This window comes from Eumetopias jubatus, unplaced genomic scaffold (genome assembly GCF_037043125.1).
Source record: "Eumetopias jubatus isolate StellerSeaLion01/CBP00866 unplaced genomic scaffold, mEumJub1_p1.0 scaffold_10, whole genome shotgun sequence".
In the NCBI taxonomy this organism is placed as follows: Eukaryota; Metazoa; Chordata; class Mammalia; order Carnivora; family Otariidae; genus Eumetopias; species Eumetopias jubatus.
The window spans coordinates 39,264,877-39,291,114 of NW_028274816.1; the positions used below are offsets into that span (position 1 = coordinate 39,264,877).

General features: G+C 62.0%; 3 protein-coding genes across 5 annotated transcripts in view; 1 reads left to right on the forward strand and 2 right to left on the reverse strand.

Moving 5' to 3' along the window:
• The first annotated feature begins 6 nt into the window (after nucleotides 1-6).
• TRAPPC2L (trafficking protein particle complex subunit 2L) lies at nucleotides 7-5,327 on the forward strand. Of its 2 annotated transcripts, none has more exons than XM_028091189.2 (5): nucleotides 7-105; nucleotides 1,316-1,488; nucleotides 2,451-2,538; nucleotides 2,678-2,757; nucleotides 3,648-5,327. In XM_028091189.2, exons 1-5 carry the CDS (start codon nucleotides 73-75, stop codon nucleotides 3,691-3,693), a joined length of 420 nt encoding a protein of 139 aa, XP_027946990.1. In that variant the 5' UTR covers nucleotides 7-72; the 3' UTR covers nucleotides 3,694-5,327. The 2 variants fall into 2 exon arrangements, with proteins under 2 accessions (XP_027946990.1, XP_087883663.1); XM_088027537.1 differs by having other exon boundaries at nucleotides 31-105; nucleotides 1,339-1,488.
• A 2,135-nt stretch (nucleotides 5,328-7,462) lies between these two features.
• Nucleotides 7,463-9,857, reverse strand: PABPN1L (PABPN1 like, cytoplasmic). The gene is made up of 6 exons (XM_088026924.1): nucleotides 9,799-9,857; nucleotides 9,107-9,233; nucleotides 8,505-8,611; nucleotides 8,279-8,366; nucleotides 7,552-7,767; nucleotides 7,463-7,501 (listed from the first exon to the last, which is right to left on the reverse strand). Exons 1-6 carry the CDS (start codon nucleotides 9,855-9,857, stop codon nucleotides 7,463-7,465), a joined length of 636 nt encoding a protein of 211 aa, XP_087883050.1.
• Nucleotides 9,858-14,153: 4,296 nt separating this feature from the next.
• CBFA2T3 (CBFA2/RUNX1 partner transcriptional co-repressor 3) overlaps nucleotides 14,154-26,238 on the reverse strand; it is an 89,916-nt gene continuing 77,831 nt past the window's right edge. For both annotated transcript variants that reach the window (XM_028091039.2, XM_088027545.1), the window contains 6 exons: nucleotides 25,892-26,112; nucleotides 22,926-23,011; nucleotides 22,122-22,320; nucleotides 21,634-21,702; nucleotides 19,987-20,177; nucleotides 14,154-18,564 (listed from right to left, as the gene is read on the reverse strand). In XM_028091039.2, coding sequence (XP_027946840.2) covers nucleotides 18,265-18,564; nucleotides 19,987-20,177; nucleotides 21,634-21,702; nucleotides 22,122-22,320; nucleotides 22,926-23,011; nucleotides 25,892-26,112 — 1,066 coding nt within the window. In that variant the 3' untranslated portion in view covers nucleotides 14,154-18,264. The remainder of the gene's footprint in view (nucleotides 18,565-19,986; nucleotides 20,178-21,633; nucleotides 21,703-22,121; nucleotides 22,321-22,925; nucleotides 23,012-25,891; nucleotides 26,113-26,238) is intronic.

A 26,238-nucleotide genomic window follows, 5' to 3' on the forward strand; every position in this document is an offset into this window, starting at 1 on the left:
CGGCGGGGCGGAACCAAGGCGGCCGCGTGACCGGCGGCGGGGTCACGTGACGCGGCCGACCGGGCCTCCAAGATGGCGGTGTGCGTGGCGGTGATCGCGAAGGAGGTGCGTATGCGGGCGGGCCCGTGCCGCTCCGGCCCCGGCGGGACGGCGGGCTGCGGGGCCCCGGCCCGGGCCCCCGCCTCGCCGCCTGCCCCGCGGGCTCCGCAGGAACGGGCTCTGCGGCGCCGAGCTGGGGGCGGGGCGGGGGCAGGCTCCGGCCGGGCGCCCGCGTCTGCGGCGGCTGGAGTGTCGGCCCCGGGCGAGCGCAGGGCCCGGGGCCCCCGCCGGCGTCCCCCCGTCCGTCCGCCGTCCGCGGGCCCCGTTGCTCTCGCTGCCGGGCCTCGCCGTCCACGGGAGCACATCCTGCTGCGCTGCGCTGCGCTCTCCCGCCCGCTGCGCGGCCGGCGGCCTCCTCTCCGCACGGCCGCCCCGGCGCTGTTGTAAAAACCTCACTGGAGCGAGTAGCGAGTCTCGCCCCGGCCCCAGATCCCTCCAGGGGCTTCTCATGGCCTCACGGTAGCGTCGGAATAACTGAGTCGCCTCATCCCCTTGTCCCCTGGCCAGCCCTTCCAGCCACTCCGACCCGCAGCTCCCCTGACAGGCTCTGCTTTCTCACCTCTGGGCCTTTGCCCTTGGAAACCCACTGCCGTCTTCTCAGCTGGCCACCATAGATGTCATTTCCTCCAGAAAGCTGTTTCTGAACGCTAAGACTGAGCGCGGTTTCCTGTGTCTTCTGAAAGAGCAGGCTTAGGAGGTGGTCCCTCTGGAAGTTCTTCAAGGGATGCCTTCTGCCTTAGCACATGACATGTCATGTATTTGTTGGGTTTGTGGCCTGCCCCTCACCAGAGATCAGCCCCGTTAGCATAGGGACACATTGTGTTTATCTTTGCAGCATCAGGCACGGGACAGAACCAGGGAATCGTGGCATGTGGGGGCCCTAGTAAGACCTGTTAACCCCTCGGGTTAGGATGGTAGGAATTGGCCATGCAGAGGTGAGGGGTGGTTTGAGCTGAGCCTGGACAGGGTTTAGTGAGAGGGCACGTCAGTGCTTCTGCCAGCGTGAAGAGAGCGTATAGGGAAACAGCTCCCCAGAGACACTGCCTACAGCACTTTGGAGGAGTAAGCAGTGACTTTCAGAGAATGAGAGTGTGTGTCCCTGTGGCTAATTGGCTCTTGGCCAGTTCTCCGTTCTGAGTGCTCTGGGGCCTCGTCCTCAAGGCCTGTGTGCCCAGAGTGGTTTCTCAGCATCTCAGTTCCGCACCCTTTCTTGCAGAATTACCCTCTTTACATCCGCAGCATCCCCACCGAGAATGAGCTGAAGTTCCACTACATGGTGCATACGTCCCTGGACGTGGTGGACGAGAAGATCTCTGCCATGGGGAAGGCCTTGGTGGACCAGAGGGAGCTCTACCTGGGCCTGCTGTACCCCACAGAGGACTACAAGGTGTATCCTTCACACCTGGTGGGGGCCCTGCCAGCTGGTGGTCTCTCTCCACAGGGTTTCACGTTTGGAGATCCCACCTCCAGTTTCAAAGTGTACTGTAGGATCAGGTGACCTTGAAAGACCCAGTGTCGCTTGGAAAGAACGTGAGAGCTTTCAACCAAAGGGAATTAGGGCAGCTGGAGGCTAATTGAGACTTCACACCGTTTTTTACTTGGGAGGATAATGTGGGAAAAGCTGGGCATGAATTCCCTGGAGAAGTGTGGCAGTCTGCATCTGTCCCTTGTCTGGTTTGCGGAAGAACCAGGAACCTTCCTCCTTCATGCCTGTGAGGACAGCTTTCCAGGCTGTCTGCTGGGCCACCACCTCTGAGCAAGGACAGTTCTCCTGTCACCAGGCCCAGCCCCATAGGCCCCCGTCATAACTTGACCAGTCCCTTGGGACAAATGGCATGAAACCCATGGAGTGCAAAGACAGCCCCACAAGTAGTAATGTAGCTTGCCTTCCGTGACATGTGCCCGGGAGCCACTGTTCTATCAGATAAAGTGGACTTTTGTGGCGTGGGTGCTTTAGGCAGGATCTGCCTGACTCTTGGGCCTCTAGTTTTGCAGTTAGCACTGCTGGGCCAGGAAGTGATTGAGAACGAAGCTGAGGTGCCCCACGGGCTGGGCAGGTGGGCCCCAAAGCTTAAGTCTGAACAAGGCTTAGCTGCCTCCCGTAAATGCCAAAAACTGCCCCAAGGAAGTGTGTGGTCCACCTAGTATGGCCCGTGGGGACCTACCGGTATTGTGGGAGGTACCTGGGGCCCCTTCTGTGATGCAAGCTTGTCCTGTTTTTCCAAAGTGGCTTTGGAGCCAGGGGCTGTGCACAGATGGTCCTCGGCTCACACACCCTCCATGGTGGTGCAGTGTCTTGTGGTGTCATAGAGTCCCTGAGTTAAATGCATGTTCCCTAACCAGCTGTGCAGGTATGGCTACGTGACCAACTCCAAGGTGAAGTTTGTCATGGTGGTGGATTCCTCCAACACAGCGCTTCGAGACAATGAGATCCGCAGTGTAAGTACGGGGGTGTTTGCAGGCTGTGCCTGGGCCAGTGCGTTTTCTCTTTTTCACTTTGTTTTCAAATGCTGAGAAGTCAGAAATTTGGCAGCAGCCGTGTGTACCCGTGAACTGACACCATTGGTTCTTGTCTCAGATGTTCCGGAAGCTGCACAATTCCTACACGGATGTGATGTGCAATCCCTTCTACAACCCCGGGGACCGCATTCAGTCCAGGTGAGCTGACTGCTGTGCAGACCCTTCCTTGCTGAGAACCGTTGTTCTCAACGTGCAGGAGGGAAGGTCTGTTTCAGCAAGGGGCATCGTTCCTCTAAGGAGTGAGTCATTCTGAAGCAGCAGAACCCTGTTTTCCCAATAAGCTCTTACATGGATGTCCAATATATAAAACAGACGGGAGAGGATTGGGGGTCAGGGCGGGGCACAGACCTTGCCCTCTCAGTTTCCCAGGTATGCCCAGTTAGTCCAAGAGCCCCCACAGAACCCAGGAAGGGACCAGGCATGTTGCAGGCCTTTGTGAGAAAACGTCTTGTTCCTGCCCCATTTGTCTTGGTCGTTGAACTTGAATAGTTAGGAAATTGGATCGTCGGTATCTTCCACATAGTCCTCCAATAGACAGACATGACATTGGGACATCACAACGATTGTATAAAGAAGCGTTCCCACGCACACATTCCACATCTGCTCCTGGGAATTCCTTACGTTCCTACATGTGGTTCCCAAGGGGCTCCTTGTAGCCATTAGGTGAGAGGATCCTGCGGTGACCTGAGCCAGGCCCTTCCCATGGCGCCTTCCTTCAGCCATGACGCTGTGTCTCAGTTCATCCTGGGCCCCGGGTGAGAGAAGCAGGTGCTGGTACGGAGAACCCCATGTGCAGGACAGGGACAGCCCCTGCCCCTCCACCCCGCCCTGGGGATCCAGCCGCGGCAGGACTGCGGGAACCGCGTAGGGTGTGAGGGGGCACGAGACTTAGCTTCCCGCTGCCGGGGTGGCAGGACACTGGCCTCGCAGCCGAGTGTGCCTGACTGGGGAGGGGCTCTCCCAGTCCCGGGTCATGGGCGGTGCTGCAGAGCCCCAGCCGCTCCTCTGACGGCTGTCTCTGTCCTCAGGGCCTTCGATAGCATGGTGACGTCCATGATGATCCAGGTGTGCTGAGCGAGCTCCCTGCTGCCGTGCTGGAGAGGCCCTGTGGGCATAACTGTACTGCTCCGATGGAGATTCATGATCATTTGCCTATTCCCAAGCGCCACAGACGGGCTGCCTGGGGGCAAGGTCTCAGGCACGGGTGCGTGCAGACTAAAGGTCCTCTGAGATTAGATTTGGCGTTTTCCTTGTGTCAGCAGAGTTTAACTGAAGAGAGCATAGCGCGGGACTCTCCAGGATGGTGCACTGCTTGGGGACCGGACAGAGCAGGGAGGCACGAAGGGACGGGGGGGAGGGGGTGGCGAGCCCACGGAGCTTCGGGCCCTAAAGATGCTGCAGCTGCAGGGGGAGCAGAGGGAGGTGCAGAGGGACCTGTGGGTGGGCCTCTGCTCCAGAGGCTGACCTGGCCAGAGCCAGATCTAGAGGGCCCTCCTTCCCCTGCTCCCCACACGGCCCACACACCTCCCCCGCAGGGAGGGGCCTTCATGTCTCCAGTCTTGCGCCTGGCCTCAGGAGGCACCCCTCACAGAGCGAGGGAGCTTTGGCTCGGCTCGTAGGTTGCCTCTGGCTTGCTGAGGACGGAGTGAGCAGTCCCAGAGGCCTCTTCCTTGGTGAGCACCCGGCAGTTCCTCACGGCCCGAGGGCCCGGCTGGGTTAGAGGAGTCCCCGCTCACTTGCTGCCCCTGCGGGGCCCGCCCCCCCCACCCCCCCACCCCGAGCTGGCGGGGGGGAGGGGTCACTTTTGGGACGGAGCTGGCGTGATTGGATTTCTGCACTCTGCCTCCCCAGAGGCCTGCTCGGCCAAGTCCAGGTGACAGTGCCTTCTGGGATCAGCTGGCCCAGGCTCTAGTACCCTTTATCATTTGTTCAGCACACTGGCTTTGAGTCTCGGCCCCAAGACAGCTGCGATCCCTCCCTCCCCTTTTCAGGGCGCCACAGAAGGCCTCTGACAGGAGGAGGGCAGCTTCGGGACCCCTGGGCAACAGGAAAGGCTGCTGGTGCCAGGATGAAACTTGCACACCTCTGCACTGCCTTCCCTTCCCGTCTGAGGAACACGGGAGTCGTGTTCAAAATCAGAGAAGTAGAGGGAGAACTCAGGCAGGAGTGGGCATTAAACACAGGTCCCAGCACACCACCTCCCGGTGCAGGTGGACTGAGAGGCACCGACCAACAGGCGCTGGTTCAGATGCCACCCGCACACCTTTGGTTGAGCTTTGGTAGTAATTGCTCCTGCCTGAGTGGTGGCTGTCGGGGGCCCTGCAGGTTGCCAGCTTGCTTCTTTGCTAACAAAGCCCCAGTGTTATTGGCTACAATTGGCTAGACAGAAGATATTTCCTACTCTCCATGGCACACAAGGGTAGGTATGGCATGAAAGTGGATGGTGTTGGGAGAGACTTGCAAGAAAGATACTTTGAAGGGGGATTCAGCTAGCACATGGAGTACCCTTCCCTCATCTTTTCCCTTCTGGATCTTGGATGTGATGGCTGGAGCTAAGGCAGCCCTCTTGAAAGCATGAGGAAAAGCTTTATCTCCTAAGGATGGAGAGCAGAAAGCTAGAAGGAACAGGGGTTTTGCTGACATAGGCCAGGACTTTTTATGGTCAGCATTTTGTAGAGGAAAATAAAATAAACTGCTATCTTGTTGAAGCCACTGCTATTTGGGTTTTTCTGTAGGTGCAGCCAGACCAGCCCTTAAACGTGCTTTACATTCAGGAGCTTTCACGCACATCGTTAGGTAGCATCCCGTTTTAAGCCTGAGAAAAGCAGGGCTCAGAAGTAATGTGCTGGCCCATGTGCTGCCAACGGAACTGTCCTGTGGGGGTTTCCCATCATCATTTTGTAGTTCTCTGCCTTGAGGCCAGCCTCCTTGTGGGCCACTGCCTGCCCGTCCCTCCACCCTAGAGCTGAGCCCCGTTAGGTGCAGCTCCCAGTCAGCTCCTAGCTGTTGTGGGTGACTGCTCCCTGTCCGTCCTTCTGCCCCTGACCAGACAGGAAGCCTGTGTGTCTCCGTCTTCTCCAGGCAGAGCCACACAAGTCCACTCAGCAGCTCACAGCTTGGAGCCCTCGCCACCCAGGTGGCCGCCAAGTCAGGAGTGTTCTCCAGCCTCCCTCCATCTTGGTCGGCTGGGGCCTGAAACCAAGGAGAGAGGAGGGACTCCTAGGCCCGCTCTCTCCTCAGAGCAGCCACACAGAAGGGGTCAGGAAAACACTTCTGGAAAGGAACCAGCTTGGGGTGGGGTGGAGACTGCCAGCGTGCACAGTGAGTGCCTCAAGACGGAGGCAAATCCCCCCTCGCCGCGGAGGAAGAGCAGCCCCTCGGTGCCGAGCAGGCAGGATCCGGTGTCACCTGCACGGTGCCACGTAAGCTTCAGCCCAGGGAACTGTGTCTGGGTGGCGAGCCTCGTCAGCGCCCTCCTGATTGCACCTGGTCCAGGCCACGCCCGGCTCTGCCCTGACACTCAGCCCCTCCTTCCTACCTTCTCATGGGGTGTGCACCTATGAGTGAGCCAGTGGGCAGGAGACAACAAAGAAATGTCCTCCCAGTTCCGGAGGCCAGAGTCAGGAATCGAGTCAGCAGGGCCGGTTCCTTTGGGAGGTTCTGAGGGAGGATCTGGTCCGTTCCTGTCCAGCTCCTGATGGCCACCAGCAGGTTCTCGGCTTACAGACACAACGCTACAAGCTCTGCCTCTTTCTCCACATCCTCTCTGTGGGTATGTGTCTCATTGGATTTAGGGTCCACCCAGATGATCCAGGATGATCCTGACCTTTTCCCAAGTAAGGTCACATTCGCAGGTTCTGGATGTTAGGGTGTGGACATTTTTTTAGGGGGGCATCGTTCACCCCACTCAAGAGCAGACTTGACCCCAGATCACGGGGAGTGAGAAGCTGGCCTGAGAGAGGACGCCAGAGACAAACGCGGGTGGAGAGCCAAGGGGTGGCCGTCCCCCCACCCCACCTGTGGACCCCCCGTGGATTGCAGCCCTAGCAGCTCTGTTGCGCGCTTAAGGAACTGGTAGGTAGGCTAACAAGGCGAGTGGCTCTGGAACAGCCCAGCGAGGGTTCCTTGGCAGCTACTTAGGTCCAGAGCAAAGGCAGCTTCCTTCCCCAGCCCTGCAGTGCGAAGGAGCACATACTGCAATTCAGGGAGGAGGTGGGGTGTGTCTGTGGCAGAGGGGCCGCAGTCGGAGTGCCCAGCGTGCGGAACTTCTGACAAGGGCCAGGCCTGGGCCAGGAGCCCAAGGTGCGTGCCCTCCCACAGCGCCTCACACTGTGTCCCTCACTGTGGGGGACAGCACAGACCCGGAGGCCACCAGGCCTGCGCTGGGAGGCCTGCTGTCACGTGCTTTTAAAAACTATTGAAATTTGATTTATGCTTTACCATTAAGACACATTTCTAGTTTTCTTTAAAAAGACTTGGAGATCCCCAAGCTGACTCAGCGCCAGCTGCCTGAAGCTTTGCCCAGTGCCTTCCAAAGCCCCGACTGGCACAGGACCCACCTGCACCCCCGTGGTGTCCGGCTTCATGCAGACTTGGGGCTCCGGCTGGGGGCGCTGCGCAGTTATTCCCGCCAAGAGCACAGCTGTTTACTCCTGACCCACCCCGGCCCCGCTCTCAAAATCGCATTCTCCCTTCAATATGGCGAATACCACAGGCACTTCCACTGCCCCTGCGTAGAGAAAAGGGGACGAGAGCGCAGGCCCCGCCCCGCCCCCCCACCGGCTCCGCCCCCGCGGTCTGAAGCAGGCCCCGCCCCCGCCCCGGGTTGCCCCCGCCCCCGGGCTCAGCCGCAGGCCCCACCCACCGGCTCCGCCCCCGCGGTCTGAAGCAGGCCCCGCCCCCGCCCCGGGTTGCCCCCGCCCCCGGGCTCACCCGCAGGCCCCACCCACCGGCTCCGCCCCCGCGGTCTGAAGCAGGCCCCGCCCCCGCCCCGGGTTCCGCCCACCGGTTCCAACTTCGTGGTCTGAAGCGGGCCCTGCCCCGGAGACTGCTGCGGGGGAAGGGTCCTCCTCTGGCGCCTCGCTGTCCTTCCAAGCCCCCGCGGTCCGTGGAGCTGATCCCCGGCCAGTTGGTCCTTTTGGGCAGCACCTGGAGCCGAAGGCTGAGTCCCTCTGAGACACTTGTTCTCCTTCCCGCCTCCTCAGCGCAGCCTTAATGGAGCGCAGGGCAGAGCCCAGGGCTAAAGCTGCCTCCAGGAAGCCTTCTTGGGTTTCTCCACTGGAGGCTCACAGGCAGCTGTGTAGCGGTTACACCCCGCAGCTCCTGGGCGTGGAGCTCTGGGGCATCAGACCTTAACTTGTTCCCAGCCTCCTCAAAATTCCCACTCAGACCTGAACTGTCCAGCCAGAGACATGGTCAGGTGATGTGCCCCTGTGGACCCAGCATCCCCTAAGTGTCCAGCTGGGGAAGAGTGCCTCGCCAATGCGCCATGCAGTGCGCCCGCTGGGCCCTGAGGCAGGCAGCCACCGCCCCCCGCCCCCCCCGGCCGCCGATGGGCCCAGAGACACTGGGGGAGTGGAGAAGGGTCGTGGCTTCTCCCTGTGCCTGCGTTTCCTGGTCCCCCAGGGATTCATGGGTTAACGTGGTTTAGGGGACACACCTTGATGACTTGGCCTCGGAAGATGCTCTCATCCAGCTCCGCTGAGGCCTGGGCTGAGCTCTTGGCGGCAAACTCCATGTAGGCATAGCTCGGGTGGGCGAGGGCCACGCCCGGGATGGCCCGGGATGCCTGGGCTCCACAGTACCCCAGGGCGCCTGGCCCCTCCAGAGCCGCCCTCCCTGAGCCCCCCCCACCCCCCACTCCCCATTGCCTGGCTGGCACTGACCCCTTGGGGTGTCCGGAGAGCTTGCTGCACAGGACGGTGACCTGGTGGCCCTCCCCGCAGGGGTTGAAGTAGGCTTCCAGATGCTCCGCTGTGCCCCCGCAGTCCACCTGCCACAGGCACGGGCCCCTGGTGGGGGGGGCCTCCCGCAGAGGCCTCGCCCTCCCGGGGGCTCCCACAGCATGTCTTCTCGGTAGAGAGGTTGACTGGACCTCGGGGTGGAGTTAGTAGCCGCGGCCTCGGCCCCCCACCCCGGCTGGGGGTGGGCTGCAGAGAGACGTCCGCCCTCCACGTGTGAGATGGAGTTCGTCTGGCCTGTTCAGACAACAGGTGGCTTTTTAAAGTGGGATTTGTGGCCAGCGTGACTGGCCCACGGGAGATGCCCATGGCAGTGCTGAATCCCAGCTCCCGTCAGGAAACCAGAATGCCTGAGGGCGTGGGGCCCACGCTCCCTCCTGGGGCAGCCCACCCCCCAGTCAGGTCGTGCCCTCTGGCTTCTCCCCTCCTGGGCCTGTGTCTCTTTCTGTAACCCTCAAAGCCAGGAGGAGGTGGCTGACCCTGGGTGCCCACTGCAGGGGCCCCATCTTGCCCCCTCCCGGACTCACATTGCCCACGTAGACGGCTCTGTGGTCCGACCCCCACCTTCTCCATGGGGGTCCCGGGGCAGAGGGGCAACCTACAGAGACGGGGTCCTCGGGACGGGTCTCACCACAGGCGGGGGGCTCCCGGCAGCTGCTAAGGGCAGGCACCTCACGTGTGTGGCTTATTCCTCACTCCTTGGGGAAGAGCGTCACCCCCAGGGACTGTTCTGGAAGGGCTTACTGCACACCTGCCCTGGCCAGGCCCGACGCATGGAGACCCCAGACTCTCTCTGTGGGCTGGCCCTGTGCCTACAGCAGCGGCAGCCCACCCAGATGTACCGACAGGGAGGGGGGCTCGGAGCCGTGTGCCCAGGACTCGTGGCCCACCCACCAGCGAAGGGGTCGGCCTGGCCCGCTGGCTCCTACCTGCCCCGGGGCTCAGCGTGGCGCCTGCGCCCTCCTCCTCCGCGGCTTGGCCCCTGCTCCATGGCCCACGGCTTCAGTTTGACGGCCTCCAGCTTCTGCCAGCATGACCCCGGCTGGAGCCCAGAGGCAGGATGGCCCCTAGGCTCCTCTCGAGGGAGGGCAGAGGGGAACAGGCCCGACCCTGTCTGTCCTCGGGGTCACTGGCTCCAGGGGGACATGCTGGAGGGAGCAGGAAGGCCGTGTGGACTGGGGCCCTGCCATCCTCCCCAGCCTTGCAGGGGTGGGCATACCCACGACCCTCTTCCAGGCCAGGGACAGTGGCCTGGAAAAGGGTCAGGGCTGCAGCCATCAGTCCCCCTAAACCCACGCACGAGTTTTTGGGGTCCTGGCCGGCCTCCGCTGGGCTCCACGTGGGTGTTACCTGGTCAAGCACCCGGTACTTAGCTAGGTCCTCCCCCTCCGAGAGAGACAGGAGGAAGCCTGCATCTTCATCTTCCTGGTCTTCCTCTGCTTCCCCTGGCTCCTCCTACTTCCTGTCCCCACCCCCTGGCCCCAGAGGGGGCTTCTCGGCCCTGCTCCAGGCCCCCCAGCCCAGGGCCTCAGGGTCCCTGCTCCAGGCCCCCCAGCCCTGGGCCTCAGGGTCTGGGGAAACGCTTTGCAGCCAGGCCTCGGTAGGGGGTGGGAAGAGAGTGTGGCTCAGGAACGGCCGCATGCCACATGGGTGGATCGGTGGGTGGGCGAGTGGGGGGCAGGCAGTCTCCCTCGCTCACCTCCACACCAGCACCTGCCCTCCCCCAGGGTTTTAAGCTCCTCCCCAGGCCAGGGGCTCCCTCGAGAGTCCACGGGGCTGACTTCCAGCCCCAGCTTCTGGGCCCTGCCCCTTCTTCCTCCCGCAGGACCCTTGAGGTGCAGAGAGGACTGGCGCCGGAGGCAGGGCCGGGCACGGTCTTCTCCTGCATGAGTTCCGCCTCGCTCGCCACAACACCTGCTCAGGGTCACACCTCCAGTGGCAGGCCACGGGTAGGATGACACGGGCAGAAGTGAATTCCCCAAGTGTGCACAAGCAGGGTGAGGACAGGCCTCCTGGAGGAGACGGCGTTGGGGCTGCCCTAGAGGGACTGGTCAGGCAGGCTGGGGCGAGGACGGTGTGGGTGGAGGGATCAGTGTGAGCGAAGGCCTGGGGGGGTGAGGGCAGGGTGTGTGCCACAGGAGGTCAGAGGCCCGTGGTCTGGGCAGGGTAGGGCCCCATCCCCACTCTTGACACGCCAGTCCATTGCCCGTGGACACTCCCCTCCCCCACCTTTGTTCTGGACCAGGGCAGGTGGGAGCCGGAGTCCTGCCCTGACTACAGGTCACAAATGTACAATCAGGTGCAGATCTGTGATGGACACTTGTAAAGTCCCTGGCTTCCAGGCCAGCCTCTGCCCCTCACTTGTCGCCCCTGGAGGGCGGCCGTGGGCCTGTATCCCCATGTGCCCTGGCCTCCATCTGTCTTCGCTGGAGCGGCTGCTCTGGCTGGCCTCAGCCTGGCTCAGCCTCGGGGGAGCTCCTGCTCCGTGTTTACGGGGGCCCCCTCTGGGCATGTCTGCCCACCCCGGCCCAGAGCCCCCCACTCCAAGCCATAGCTGGTAGGTCCACACTGGGCCCGTTGGGGTTGCTTCCCTGGGGACTTGGGACTGGGGGGAGCTGCATTTTACACGGAGCCGGCCTGAGGGCCCTGGCCCCGGGCAGTCTTTCCCAGCTGGGCGGAGGGCGTGGGAGCGCCTGCCGAGGCTGCTCTACCCTCGGGCCCAGGCCCTCTTCCCAGGTCTCCGGGCTCTGCTCTCGCTCCACCCCGGAGGAATCTCTCGGCCCCTAGCGGCTGCCGCGCCTCCTCAAGCACCGCGCTCCTTGCCGGCCACACCCCCTCGCTCCCGAGTCCACACAGCCACATGCACTGCACCGCTGTTTCCAGGAAGCCTCCCTGATTGCTCCTCCTTCTGCCAGGACTCCCCCTTGGTCTCCGCTGGCAGGTCACGGTGCCTCAAGGGCAGCATGCATGTCTGCACTGAGGACAGCGCCCCGGGCCCAGGCTCTCTGCCTCCTGGGGGTTGGAGGCCCCATGGAGGGCCTCTGGCCTGGGCGCTGCCCTCCACTTCCATGAGGGAGGCAGAACACCACGGTGGCTGTGTCCAAGCCAAGAGCTGGCTGGACTCAGGCCCCCCCCCCACCGCCCGCCCCGCCACCAGCCTCCGTCTGAGCTCAGATCTCTGCAATGGAAAAACGCTGTCAGCCTGCTCTCCGCTGGGATTGCTGACACACCAGGCCCAGCTGGGGCTCCTGCCAGAGGCCTGGCGTGGGGACAGACTTGCCCCCATGCTGGCCTTTCCAATGACGCCTTTCAAATACATCATGTTCCAAGCCGGAGCCCAAGTATTAATAACACCCCTTCCTCCCAGGGGCTGCCAGCACACCAGGAATGCCAAGTTCTGGGCATCCAAATCTGGCTAGGACCTGCCCTGGGAGCCAGGACACCCTGGCTGTGACACCCTGGCTCCTTGGGGTCAAGGTGTCCCTTCCCTCAGTGTCCTCCTTTAGGGTCTTGTGGGACATGCCCGGCACAGCCACAAGCCATGGGTGTCAGCTGGGGCCCAAGGTCATCCAGAGCACCTTGAGGACACAGCTTTTGAAAGTTCACCCACGTGGCAGGAGCACAGGAGGCTGTGGGTGAACTGCGCCAGGGGGTCCATTCCCATTCACACCCCAACTTACGTCACCCGTTTTTTCACCACCCCCATGGGGCAGGGCCTTGTCTCTTGCTTGGCACTGAGAAAGCGCCCCCCCATCAGACGTGGCTTCCCCGCGGTCACTGGGAACCAAGGAGAGGCACAGCCCTGTGATGGCAAACGTTGGCTTTATTACACGACACAGATAACGGACGTGACCCGAATCATGACGTCTTACAGCACCCAGGTCAGACAAAGCACATCAGGGGACACACACGGGGACGGCATGCCATGGGTACCACAGTGCTGAGAAAAACCCGTCACAGGAAACGAACCAACACTCGCTCCAACTCCTTTTGGGGAGTTAAAAAAAAAAAAAAAAAAAAGAGAAGAGGAAAAATCCATCCAATCCCCATGAGCCTGTTCCCAGGGCCTGACACCCTGGAGGCCAGCCTGGCTGGGCCCCCTCGTCCCTGTGGACAGCAAGGGTGTCCACTGCCTCTGTTCTAATATTTAAAAAACAGGCTCCAATTTGAGTCCCGACGTTATATCACAAGGGGTCTTTGGGGTGGCACTCCAGCAGCCAGGTAAATTGAAACAAAAGGAACAGAAAGCATGCAAAATGGAGTTTTCCAGAACTGTGGGGGACCAAATAGGCGCTGTCGCAGATGCTGGGCTCCCCAGGCCTCACCCATGAGGTGGATGGATGATAGCAGCAGGTATGCACCCCCAGTCTAGCTCCTTGTGTTCCGTTTTCTCCCCCAATCCTGCTAGCAGGACCACTGTCTGCTCCCAGCCCCATTTGGAAAATATCTCGTGTGGCCTGGGAGCCTGGGGCTAGGAAGTGCGGGGCCTCTAGTGTCCCAGAGATCTGCACCCCCTCCCACTGCCCATGCCATCAACCAAATTCAGCTTAGACAGGGTCTGTTCCTGTAGCTCTCCAGAGCCCTTCAGAGTCTGGTACCAGAGTCTGGTAGTCCAGGATGGAAGATGGGAGTGGGAAGGAGGCAGAGCGGGCCATGCATACCCGGGGAGAAGAGCTCCAGGAGCACTGGCATCTTTCTTCCCCTCCCCCTCCTTTCCTGAGGACACCTCCCCCGGGCAGTGACCCTTGGAGACAAGTACAGGACACCCACAATGCTGGGGTCTTGCCCGGGAATGTGCTCACCCTGACTGGTGGCGCTGGTCACAGGGCCCCTGAGCAGGTGTGTGGGCCATCTCCCAGTGAGCGCTCCTGGCCCATGGCCACCACACTTGCCAGGCTGGCCCAGACTGGCCAAAGCTGTTGCTAGGACATTGGTCCAGTCTACTCACAATGCCTGCAGCAGAGCTTTATCTGTCCCTGGAGCAGGCCTGGACCAATGGTTGAGGCACTGGGGAGGCTGGCTGAGCCCATACGCAGATTCCTTTAGGGCAGTCGAGGTCATGGGAAGATCCTTGTTGCTTTGGAACACTGGGGGACTTGGTGATGCTACTCTGGGTTCAGTGGATGGAGGTGGACAGGGTGGATGGACTGAGGCATAGCTGTGTGGGTTAGATTAGAGAAGAGATGGAGGATACGTGGCTGGTATGTACTGGGGTGGATTGTGGAGAGACAGGTGATTAAGTGAAAGTTTGAATGGGGGAGGGTAGAATCAAGTGGCAGCTGGGATAGAGTAATAGATGGACAGATGAATGGGTGGGTGTTTGTCTGAATGGGTGAGTTGGTGGGTGGGTGGGTGGATGGATGGACAGGTGAGTGGGTGGATGGATGGATGGACGGATAGACAAATGGATGGGTGCATGGACAGGTGGGTGAATGGATGGGTGGGTGGGTGGGTGGGTGGACGGACAGATGGATGGATGGATGGACGGAAGGAGGGGTGGATGGATGGGTGGGTGGGTGGATGGGCGGATGGACAGATAGATGGATGGATGGACGGAAGGAGGGGTGCATGGATGGGTGGGTGGGTGGATGGATGGCCAGACAGATGACTGGATTGGTCAGAAGGGAAAGCTGATGAAATAAAAGAATCGAGAAACAATTGTAGTTGGCTGGGGGGATGGGCAGAGCAATGGCCAGACGTGCCGCCTAGAGGAGGCTGGAACACGCAGGATGGGTGGGTAACAATGAAGGGACTTTGGTGTCATTTTGAGGATATATTTGGGAAAACTGGCAAAAGAGAAAGTTAGGGCCTGTCCTGATCCCTTTCCACCATGTCATTGAGATGAAACTGAAACCAATACCTCCCAGCCCCTCTCCCATCCATCTGCCCCTGCTGCTGAAGCTCTAGAGGCCTCTAGTGAGTGGCTCCACCTGAGGATCCCATGGGGAGGCCCCTTGCCTGGGCATCTGGCTCCTGTTGTCCTGGCCCTGACCCTTCTGGACCCCCAAGACTGTCTCCAGCTGTCCTCTTTGCTCCTGGTAACACTTGAGGCTTCCCTTTGGTCCTGGTGAGCTGTGGGGATGGGGACCCTCTATTCCGATGGGGTCTGGGGTGCGCCAACCTAGTCACATGTGGAGGAGGCAGCACTGGTCCTTGTACGGACACCCCCCAGACACCACCTGGGGACGGTGACATGTCCTAACGGAAAGGCCAGCCTGGGTCCAGGGCAGGATGGGAAACAGGGGAGGCAGAGGAGGGGGTGGGAAAGGTCAAGGGGTCACACACTGGGGAGTGAGAGGGCCTAGGGGTGCCAGCACCCATCCCGTTGTTTCCCCCCACCCCCCACCCCGTCTGTGCACCGTATGTGGCCGGGCTCTGGACGAGGGCGCTCTGGCTGCCACCTGACCTGCCAGCCTCGCTCTGCCTTCCTGTGGCAGCTTTGGGCTCAGAACAGGAGAGGAGCCCTTTTAGTTTGATTTAGGGGGAGGGAGCCTCCGTGAACATCTGCATCTCACTGAGGGTTTGGGTCACCTGTGTGTCTAACCCTGGTGGTGGCCGGCGGGAAGGAGACCCTTGCACGCTGCCCTTCTGCCCAGTGGTTCATAAGCTCAGGAGGTAACGGGACATGATAGTCTCTGAGCAGAGGGTAGGAGGCTAGATCCCCTCTTCACACGAGACAGGTGCACACTCCAGCCCATCTCCTATAACAGAAACTCTGCCACAGACCCTCCCCAAAGCTATCGATTCTGTGTTTGGTTCTGCTGTGAGGTCTTTGGCCGAATGGGGCCTGAGCACAGTGACGGACAGGAACACAAGCTCCCAAAACACGGACTGAGCCCCAGGGCCCCTCTCAGCCTTCCCTGGGTGGAAGGAGCTGCTGAGCCCTGGTGGACACGGCACTTACCAGGGTATCTCCCTGCTGCTGGCTCTGGGCCTCAGCTTCCTCACTGCAGGCCCCCTACCCCACCTGGCCGCCATGCTCTGATCCTGCCATGCTCTCAGCCTGCAGGGGCTCCATCCATCAGCCTGGGGTCGGCTCTTGATGCCGGGGGCTACTGCAGCCCCCTGGAGGCTGGCTTCTTGATATAGGGGACATGGATGTGGGAACCACACCAGGAAGATGGCCTTTTAGAGCTGGTTGGAGGGTGACCTGTGCCCAACAGCTAGGGTGGGAGGGTCTGCCCCAACTCGGACCCTCGGCCTCTGGTGTGGCAGGGGCACCCCCGGCCAGCCGACATGCTATACTCCCTGGTGCACCTGTTTGCCCCCAGAGGGAGGCCTTGTGAGGGGCAGGGAGACAGGCTGGCAGAACAGACCAGTGGGTCCCAGGTGAGGGCTCCTGCAGGCCTCGCCTCAGACCAGCGGCCTCACTCCAGTCCCGACCTCAGGGACATGGGTCATCGGGGCCTTAGACCTGCTCACCCAGACCCCCCCGTGTACCCAGGGCAGACACTCTCTGGACACAACCTTGGGGAACAGAGTCCAAAAGCACCTGCCTCCAAGGTGCACATCCAAAACTACTGTTTTCATAGGTTCAGCACTTGCCAGAGAGAAAGACGGAAGCCTGGACACATGACAGGTGGGATTCCATCGAGAGCCCAAATCCCGGACCGGTCCTTGCTTTTCTGAAACCCACGACAGCGAACTTTCGACAGGTGCACAGACCCGTGGCTTGAGCCTGGGGACATTTCTGGAGGATCAGATAGGTCTATCTTGACTTCCAGAATGCAGGTTCCACCGTCAGGCAGGATTCGGGATGGCACCTGACCTGCGGCCCCTGGATGGAACCCTTCCTCCCAGGACCGAACGACGAGTCCCTACAGCTCTGGAAGAATCACAGCAATCACACACACCCACCGCCCCTCACAGGACCACAGTTCCAATTTCTTTGAAAATCTACTTCCTACGCTTTGTATATTTCCGCGGTTTCTCTGTTTTTATTTGGCAAACATCCCTTCTTTATTATCACCACATGAACATCATTATTTGGACCTCTGCAAGGACTATATACATTCACATTAGCGTATACTCTTGACTTCTTGCCTCTCGGCGGGGCCCCCAGGAGCCCCGGTTTCAGTAGCTGGTCACTCCCCATATTGCACTGCAGTCCTGGGACTCTCTCGCCGCGATGCACGAAAATGCCAGACTGCGGGCCGCATCCGCCGTGGGTCCTGCCACGGAGCACACGGAGGGCTTCCTTACTCCTTCATTTCCTCCTTGAGATGGTTGGGGCAGCTGAGTGGGGTGAGGGGACAGGGCTGGGGGGCCCGAGAGACCGTGCCCCCAAGGAGCAGCTAGACAGAAACACGGGGCTCTCTGCAGCTGACCAAGTCTCCAGCAGGTCTGGTGAGGGCTTTCTTTGTGTAGTTTTCCTTCTATTTCTGCAACCGTGTGCACAGAGGAGAGTGGGGACAGCAGACTCCAGGGCCGGGGTGGCGGCGGGTGGCCTCATGGGGTGCGAGGAGAGGTAGAGGGGGAGAGATGGAGAAGCAGCAGTTCCCAGGCCCGGATGCTGTCTCCTCGAGCTTTGAGACGCAGTCAAGAATCAACCCAAAAGATTGTCACAGTTTGGTCTGAGTTACTCTCTCCCGGGAAGGACACAGTAGCGCGTTCTCACGCGTGGAAAACATGCATTGTGAAGAGAATTCACGGAGGGCGTGAGGACAGACGGGGGCGGCCCCCGCACGCGCGGACACATGCAGACACGCACGCACGTGGGTGGGGAGCCCTCCGTCGCGGCAGAGCAACCCAAGGGGCCTCTTGTTGAGTGAAGCCCTCCAAGCCCAATGTCCCCACAACCCCAAACACAGAATCAAAGAGAACAGGCCGACACCTGAACAAATCCAAGAGTGGAGTAAAACCGTGGACAAGATACTTTGGCAGTGACAAAACCATTTTGGATTTTGACTTCTTGTGTTTGCTTTTTGGATTTCCTTTGGAGCAGAGGTGTGTCCGGCGTCCTTGGCTGGCTAGCTGGTAAGGTAGTTTACCGGTATGCTTCCTTTCTTTTTTTCTTTTTTCTTTTTTTTAAAAAAAGACAAACCTTTTTGGATTTCTACTTAAAGCCAAAGAGTTTGACGTTAAAGGAAAAAAAAACTCTGAAAAATGTTTCTCGACTTGGAAATTGAAATCGTTCTTACCGTCTTCACCGCGTCGGCCACGCGCCCCTGGGGTGGCTTCTGGGCCACGGCGGCTCAGACCTCCAGCTGTAAGATGTCAATTTTCTGTTTCCCGTTTTAAGGAGGAAGGGGACAAAACCCCCGTTTCCTTCATCCACTTCTGAGTAGGTCTGTTCCACAAAACCCCCCAAAATTCTTCACTGAAAATAGAAGCCACCAAACAGATTTCTTCATTAAAGAGAAAGTGTACGAGGGTGATATCAACAGGAAAATGGGGGGCGCCCGAGCGGGAGGGGGACAGGCGGCGGGCGAGCTGGTCATGCTCCGGCCCGGCCGCTCTGCCGGCTAAAGCTTGGCAGGGGTCTCTGAGGACGCTCGGAGCGGTCATGGCGTGAGACCGTCAGGTAGCTGAGGAAGTTGCGTTGATGCAGTTTTTGTTGGTTCTGTTTTCTTTTGGAGAAAAGCGGTAGCAGCAGCGGCTCCCAGGGCCGGGGGCAGCGGCCAGCGGGCTGGGGGCCGGGCGGGGCCGGAGGGCACGGCATCCGTGGGCCAGGGGTGGGGGGAGGTCAGCGGGGCGCGGCGTCCAGGGGGCCGGGTGGGCCGGGCGAGCCGGGCCGGGAGGGCCCCGCGGAGCTGGCCTCGCTGGGGCTGGCAGCACCTGCGGGCAGGCAGGGGCCCAGGCCGGCCGCGGCGTCGGGCTGTGCGGGCCCCGGGTCGGCCACGGCGGCCGCGGGGCCCTGCAGGCTCTGGCCGCACACGTGGTGGTGCTTCTCCCAGTCCCGGTGCTGGCAGAAGGAGCCGCAGTACCGGGCCGCGTTGCAGCCGCTGCATGTCTCGCTGGCCTTGCGCCCACAGTTCCAGCAGCTCTGGGGGGGGGGCGGGGGGACATAGTTAGAGGGCGGCCGCAGGGCGGACGCTGGGCCCCGAACCCCAGGTGTCCAGCCCGGCTGCAGACTGGGGCAGCACACGCTGCCAACACCCCCACTCGGGCCGGCCGTTGGCATCATGCTGCCATAGCTTGGGGGCGGCCCTCAGCGGCCATGGCCCCCTGGCTGGGCCATTCTGGGGGTTGGGCGCGCACCACTGAGGCACACAACTCCAGCCCACCCCAGTCAGGCTCACACAGCATTTACAGGACCGCGGGTTCCTCAGGAGGGAAGGCAGCCATGGCCTGTCCTCTCTTCCAGGAAGCCCTCCTGGTTTACCTGGGCTCAACCCCAGAACGTGGCACCCTGGCTGGGTAAAGACGGCCAGGCTCCAGTGCGGGGTGCGCGGCCAGGCACCCCCTGCCCCCTGCCATCGGGCTTCTGCTCCCTTTCTGTGGAACGAGTGGTAACCTCAGCCACGCACGTGAGCAGGGATACCAGGAGAGACCCGAGTTGGCAGCCAGGCTGAGGGTCGGGGAGCCCACGCCCGCCCCAGGAAGGCCCAGTGTCTAGTTGGCCCCCGAAGCCTCTTGGGCTTCCTGGCTCGCTCTGCTCGGCCACACTGGCCTCCTTGAGGTCCTCACTCTGCCCGGCGTGCCCCCGATCTCAGTGCTTGCTGCTCCCTCATTGCTCTGCTCCCCAGATCCCTGCCTGGCTCGCTCACCTCCTACAAGACTCTGCTCACACGTCACTGCCCTAGTGCCTTCTCTGGCACAGGCCTCCGTGCGGTCTGCCTGTTCTGACCCGCCCGCGGCTCCGGAGCTCAGAGTACCTGCTGCAGCAGCTGGTGCAGACGCACGAGCTGACCCTCTGGGCCCGTCCACGCACACACATACCAGAGGTCTGGAGACAAGTCCCCTTCCAAAGGACAGGTCTAGGAGCCCCGTGGAAAACCTCTCCTCCTCCCCCGACTCCTCTGACGTGAGAATCCTTTCTGGACGAGGAGGGGAGGCACCCCCTGCCCCTGCCCTGTGGACCCCGCCCAGCCTCTGATGCCCAGGAGCCAGCACGACGTGATGCTCACACCCCTGCAGTGCATGCATGCGGGCGGTAGCTGACGAGGCCCTTTAGACACACCTGCGGTCTCCACACGCGTCGCATCCCCAGCTTTCACAGGTTAGCAAGAGCATGGGCTCGGCGCCTGCCAGCCTACACCTGAATAATGGCCCATGACGTCCTGGGGCGCAGCCTAGAGCAAGCCACCTACCCGTGGAACCCTCGGGGTCCACGTCAGCACGTGGACACCACAGGACCCACTTCACCAGCTGCCTAAGGTCATGAGGCGGGGAGGCGACAGAGTGAGGGTTTGAGGCCTGGACCTGGAGGCTGGGGCTGGAGTGGGGGGCAGGTGGGGGGCCTTACCTCACTGGAGTCCTCCTGCTGGTTGACCACGGTCAGGGCGTCCTCCGAGGCCTGCCGCCGGGCTTCAGCCAAGGCCCGCTCCATCTTGGCGCGCTCTGTGCTGATGAGCTCGTGAGCCTTTCGCTCGGCGTCCGACACGGCTTTTTGCAGCTCAGACATCGCCTGCCGCTTCACCTCATTCACTGCCTCCTCTGCAAAGGATACGCAGGCCGTGGTCCCGTGGCCCAGCCCAGCCGGGCCTCCCTGTGTTGTGGGCGGGGCCTGTGCACCAGCGACCCCGCACGCGTGTGCAAGCCTGGTCTTGGGGGCGTCTCCCAAGCCTGGCTCTACCCTAGCGTTCCCAGACCTTAGCGTGCAGTGGCACTGCCCTGGAGGGCGTGGCCAAGCCCACCCCTGACTTGGATGCCACGGACGTGGGGAGAACCTTGGAACCCACGAGTTCCAAGTGAGGCTGATGCTGCCGGTGTCAGCACCCGCTTTGAGACCCAGCGCCGTACTGTTCGGCCCTGTGGACAGTCGGCCTCCCCTGTGGCTTATATGGAAGCAGTCCAGGGGATGCCCCGTCTAGGGCTCCGCATTCTTATCACTTCCAAAGCCCTCCGTCACCCACACCTGCGGCCTCCAGTCTGCTCCAGTCTGGAGATAAGCACACCGTCCTTGGTGTTGCTGTCGTGAGCTGAGCTGTCTGCCTAAGGCCAGAGCGTCTGCTTGGGTTTCGCTGTGCTCTCCAGCCCTGGCAACCACCCACGGCCTCTCAGGCCTGCCTCAGTTTCCCTGGCAGTGCTCTTCCTGCAGTGGTGCGAGGGGCCTGAGGTGGTGTTGAGCAGGGCTCCTCTTAAGGAGCCTTCTGTGCGAGCCTTCGCATGCTGGCTGTGGCGGAGCTGCCGGTCCCCCAAGTCACCACGGGGGTGCCGTGTGGCTGTCACAAGGGTCCGCCACGGGCCAGATGGAGGCAGAGGGGACAGGCCAAGGGGAATGAGGACCCCATCCTCCTGTCCAGGCCTGGGCCTTCCCCCACCTTGCTCCAGGCAGCTGCAGCCTGTCTGTGGCCCCTTGGCCTCCGCGTCTGGGGTGGGACGCTCTCCTCTCTCTGCTCTCAAGATGCTGTGATTTTCTCCCTCTTCCTTACACTTCACATTGACTCCATCCACGATCAAAACATCTCAGGGACCCTGCTGCTTCTATCCACCGGCGCCACCCCAGCTAAGCCCCCTCTCCCCATCTCTCTTTCTCAAGCTGCCCACTGGCTCCTCCTTCCTCCTGGCCCTCCCCACAGTGTGTCCCCACAATGCAGGGAGCATCCCCCGCACACTGTTCCATGCCCCACCCAGAAGGCCACAGGCACTCCAGCTCTCACTTTCTGTCACACGTGTGTCTGTGCACATGTGTGTGTGCAGGACCCAGGGACCTGCTCTGTTCTGCTGAGCGGCACCCTCGTTTCCCTGCAGGTGTCAGGTGGCAGATGTCCTACCCTGAATACTAAGTGCACTCCCACCCCTCATGCAGGGTCTGTAGAGCCCTGTGAGCTTTGCCACCTGAGCGCCCCACACAGACGGAAGCTCCTTGCAGATGAGAGGGCAAGGAGGGCAAGGAGGGCACTCCTCCCACCCCCACGCCACCCCCCCGCCCCCGGCCAACTGCACTCACCAGCCTTTCTCCATATCTCCTCGGGCATGTAGCCAGAGAGGGTCCTAGGCATGAACTCCCGGTGGGTGTCTGAAACAGAGGGACGCCAGCGTCATGCACAGAACAGGGCCATACTCAGCTGGCTAAGGGGAACACGGTGTGTGTCCTTGAGGGGGGGGTCCTGCGACGTGCCCCTGGGTGGAAACCCTGTATCCGCGGCTGGTGTGGGGCAGGGCAATGTCAGGAAGGAGGATGCTCTGGAGCACCTTGGACTTGGCTGGGACCTGGGCCTGTCCTGGACTTCTCTTGGTTTCTGTGGTCATCTTCCCTGAGTCTGGGCTTCTGGTGGTTCGGGGTGTATCTTTATGCAGAGCAGAAAAGGCACCTCCTCTTCCAGGGAAACTCTTGGGTTGTATTTTACTGTAGTGCCACAATGGGGGTGCAAGTCTTGGTCCTCGGTGACCCTGCAGTGCACCCCCTGCCCACCATGACGCCTCCTGGGCACGCACCTAGCTGAGACCCCTCTGCACCCACGGAGCTGTTGAGGGGCCGGGCGGCGGCAGGCACGGGGCCCTTCTTGGCGTCCTCAGTGTCGCTGTAGCGCCGGATCCAGTGGTTGAGCTCCTCGCGGTCAGCTTCTTGGCACTGGCGCAGGACCGTGAGTGACCGCCGTGTCTTCTCAGCCATGTCCATGATGCAGTTCAGAAGCTGTGGGCGGGCGGGCGGTGGTGGTGAGCATGTGGGGCTGGGTGTGGCTGCTCAGTGTGGGGGACGTCCAGGGAGTTTCTCCTACACCCTGGGCCTGGGCCAGTCTGCTGTCCATGAGGGCTGGCCACAGTGAGCTCAGGGCCACAGTGTGAAAATCGCCTCCCACTGCCTGGAAAGGCACCAGGCATGGGGCTGGGGGGGTGAAGAGCAGGCTTTTAGTCTGGGGCTCTCCTTCCAACTCTCCTGGTTGTGTTCTGCCCTGGGGAGAGCAGATGGGCCTGAACTCCTCTGGGGACCACACCTGCCTGGGCTCCCTTCCCACAAAGGAAGCGGGGGAGGGATGACCCTGAAAACAGTGCGGAAGGCGTCCCGACCCCCACCAAACCCCCTTGCTCCGGGGACAGGGAGGCTCTGTAGGGCGGAGATGGGAAGGTTCTGAGGCGCTGACCAGGAGCAGAGTTCCAGTTGAGGCAGGTAGGCGCCTAGCAAAGCGGAGCCCACAGTGAGCCTGCCCCCCCCCCCACCTCCCTACACCCCGCAGCCCCAGGGCCCCACAGCCTGGGCGCAAGCCCCGGAGTCGCGCGGCCCCGGGCCTGGACACTCACGTTGTTGAGATGCTTCCACTCCTCTGCCCACTCCCGCTCCGTGAGCCTGTGGTCGATCACTTCTTCCTGCCGGGACCCGTGCACCGCTGCAGGGGCGTGTGGATGCTCAGTCGCCGCCCAGTGTCCCAGGCCCCGCCTCTCACTCCAGACCCCGCCCCGTGCTCCCCAGGCCCCGCCCAGGCACTCCAGACCCCGCCCCGTGCTCCCCAGGCCCCGCCCAGGCACTCCAGGCCCTGCCCCGTGCTCCCCAGGCCCCGCCTCTCACTCCAGACTCCGCCCCGTGCTCCCCAGGCCCCGCCCAGGCACTCCAGGCCCTGCCCCGTGCTCCCCAGGCCCCGCCTCTCACTCCAGACTCCGCCCCGTGCTCCCCAGGCCCCGCCCCTCACCCCAGGCCCAGTCCTGGGGCTTGGCTTTGCCTGCGTGAGGGAAGTGGCCAGGGTGAGGAGGGGGACCCTGGGCATTGACCCTCTGTCCACTGCCTTCGGGGGGAGGTCAAGAACAGGCCTGGCCTCTACTCAATGTTTGGGAGGAAGAGATGGGTCCCCATCCCCCCGTCTAGGCTTGGCCACCCCTCCCCTAGCTCCCTGTCTGCAAATCCAGCATAGCTCAGTCTTCCTGCCCTGCTGCCCATGGAGGCTGGCTGCCTCAGGCCCCGCTTCGATGGCCTTGCCACTCTGGCAAACCCTCAGGGCTCACTGGCGGCTGCCTGGCTCCAGCCCATGCTGTCCTACCTCCTCTCAGCCCACTGAACTCCTACACACCCCTCAAAGCCCAGGTCCCAGGCCCCGTCCTCAGCAGCCCCAAGCCCTTCAGAATCCATCCCAGCCCCACACAGATCCCCGTGCTAGATGGTTCTGGCCGCTTCCTTGTGTACTCTGTCCCCGAAACTGGCTATGTCTCCTGGGCCAAAGCCCAGCTGGGCAGGAGGCTGTGCTCTGGCTCATCTGCTGGGTCCAAGTGGGGCGCCCTGGGAGACAGTGGGGTCTGGGAAACCTAACACCCCCACACTTGCTCCCCAGGCCCTCAGCGCAACTGTTTCCCTACCCTGCTGACCTTCCGGGGGTGCACAGGAGGGGGGGGCCCTCCAAGGGAAGTTCCACTGTCACTCCCATCCAACAGATGAGAACACCGAGGCTGGCTCAGGGCATGCGATTGCCCAAGGTCACCCAAGGTCAGCCCAAGCCTCAACGGTGCCCTCAGCTACTGGCTACTACAGCTCCAGAGGCTGAAACAATGGGGCGTCCCCCCTCCAAGCTGCTGATGAGAAACAAAACCACTCTGAGCTGAGGAATTCATACCAGTGCAACAGTGTGTGCCTGTCCTCATGTGGTTTCTGACATATCAAACGCTCTCAGCCGCAGGCTGGTTTGGGTGCCCCTGCCATGGTGCCCCGAGCCTACACCGAGTGACCCCGAGCTGCCCGGTGCTGCCCAGGCTGGGGTCTCTCTGTGTAGGCCTTTTCCAGCCCCGAAGGGTCTCCTAGCCTCCCCGAGTGCAGCAGGAAAGGCCGCAGCCCCCCCCGCCGGCGCCGCCGCCCTCGGAACCCGGGCCACGCCAACGCCCCAACCAAAATAGTGGCTGAGATCTGCCTGACAGCTGGTGTTTATTTTTGCATTAGCAGGAGTGGGTGGGAATTAGCACCTGCCCGACCCGGCTGCAGGGAGCCAGACACTGTCACCTGCTGCCTGGGCCCAGGCCCTGGAAGCTTCCGCAGGGTTGGGGTGTGGGGAGATGGCCTTGTACGGGGTGAGGCCTCTGCTGACCCTGCCTCTGAGCCCCCCACTGGTGCCCTGGGACCCTCAGCGGTTTCCAGGCTGCCCCCCAACACGCTGGGGGGGGGCCCCCAGGGCGTAGGCTGGTCCCTCTTCCTCTTAGTCTCCAGCACAGAGGGGGTCAGAAGGTCAGGCAGACGCGGCCAGGAGGCTTTGGGCACATGCGTGGGGTTTCTGGGCCTCCGCATCTGTGACGTGGGCCTGCCGATGCCCCACACACCCATACTACCAGCATCAGGGCCTGCTGCCCCTGTAACGGGGGAGAGGAGAGGATGCTGCCCTCCACACCAGCCCTTCGTCTGCGTGGCCCCATGTGAATGCTCCTCACACCACGTGAGGGGCGGGACTCCAGTCAGATCAGCTGACAGAGGAAGAGCCGGAGGCCGGGAGGCCACATGGTGCACCCGAGGCTGCTGGGTGGGGATCTGGTGCTGCGCAGAGGGTCCGGGCTCCTGCATCTCCCGCCCCTGTGCACAGCTCGCTTGCTGTGGCTTGGTGCTGTGGGGCTCACTCTCATCCAGCTCAGAGAGCATAACGGCATGTGTGTACTCAGTGGTGCTCAATAAGGGCTCGTGAGTCTTAGGGGGGCATTTGCTTTCCCTCAGGGTGCCTGGGCCCAGAGCGTGGGAGTGCCCTGGAGGCGCGAGCTGCAGCACCTGTGGTTCACGTGCCCACCCTAAAAAGGGGGTCTCTTCCTGGCTGGCCGTGACGCCAGCCTCCCGCTGCCCTGAACACCAGGCCCCGCAGCACCAGGCTGAACACCCCGTGTGTGTACCTGGCCAGTGGCCAGTGCCCCTCTAGTTTCTCTAGGTTCCCTCAGGCCCTGTACCTGCCCCTGCCCAGCCCCCAGGGACAGGCACCGCTGCGATCACAGCCCTTCCCCTGGGGGAGGGAGGCCCCTCCACCCCGACCCTGAAGGTGGGGGATGTCCGACCCCAAGACAGAGGTCTGGGAAAGATGGCCCTCCCTAAGGCTCAGGGGCACAGCCCAGCAGGGTGTGGTTTCTCTGGGCCCCAGGGCCCCACCTGACTCAAACCATCTCCCCGTACCCATTTCCTCAGCATCCTTCCTGCACAGACAAGGCCGGGAGGGGTCAGCATATTTTGCCCGCGCTGACGTGCTCACCGCAGCTCTGTGCGGCTCCCCCAGCCGTGCAGGCCCACGCGTGCCCCTGCTCCCCGGCGCACCGCTCACCGAGTTGCCGATGGCGCTCCCGCAGCTCCCGGGGGTCAGGGTGGCGGTAGGAGTCACGGAAGTGGTGGGCCATGGCCATGTCCTCGAGGCGGTAGTGCGGGGGCGTGGGGTGGGGCAGCCCATTGCTGGGGCTGTAGCGCTGGGCGGGGCTCAGGGTGCACGGCCGTTTGCTGAGGTGGTCAGGGTGCAGCGGGTCACGGTCTGACCCGTTCTCTTTGGTCCTGACCCAAAGAGCAGGCAAGGTCACCGACCACGAACCGTGGACAAAAGCCCAGGCAGGAGGGGATGAGAGGGAGACAGGCGCAGGCAGGCCAGACGGCTGTGCGGGGGAGGGACGAGGCCCCCCC

Bases quoted from the DNA above. Each gene is read 5' to 3' on its own strand.
- TRAPPC2L (XM_028091189.2), top strand. From the start codon at position 73: ATGGCGGTGTGCGTGGCGGTGATCGCGAAGGAG. The intron at 106-1,315 runs GTGCGTATGCGG...CCTTTCTTGCAG, and splicing joins TGGCGGTGATCGCGAAGGAG to AATTACCCTCTTTACATCCG. The intron at 2,539-2,677 runs GTAAGTACGGGG...TTCTTGTCTCAG, and splicing joins GAGACAATGAGATCCGCAGT to ATGTTCCGGAAGCTGCACAA.
- PABPN1L (XM_088026924.1), bottom strand. From the start codon at position 9,857: ATGGCTGCAGCCCTGACCCTTTTCCAGGCCACTGTCCCTGGCCTGGAA. The intron at 9,234-9,798 runs GTATGCCCACCC...TGCCCTTAGCAG, and splicing joins GGCCTGGAAGAGGGTCGTGG to CTGCCGGGAGCCCCCCGCCT. The intron at 7,768-8,278 runs GTGTGTCCCCTA...CTTCGGCTCCAG, and splicing joins TCCGAGGCCAAGTCATCAAG to GTGCTGCCCAAAAGGACCAA.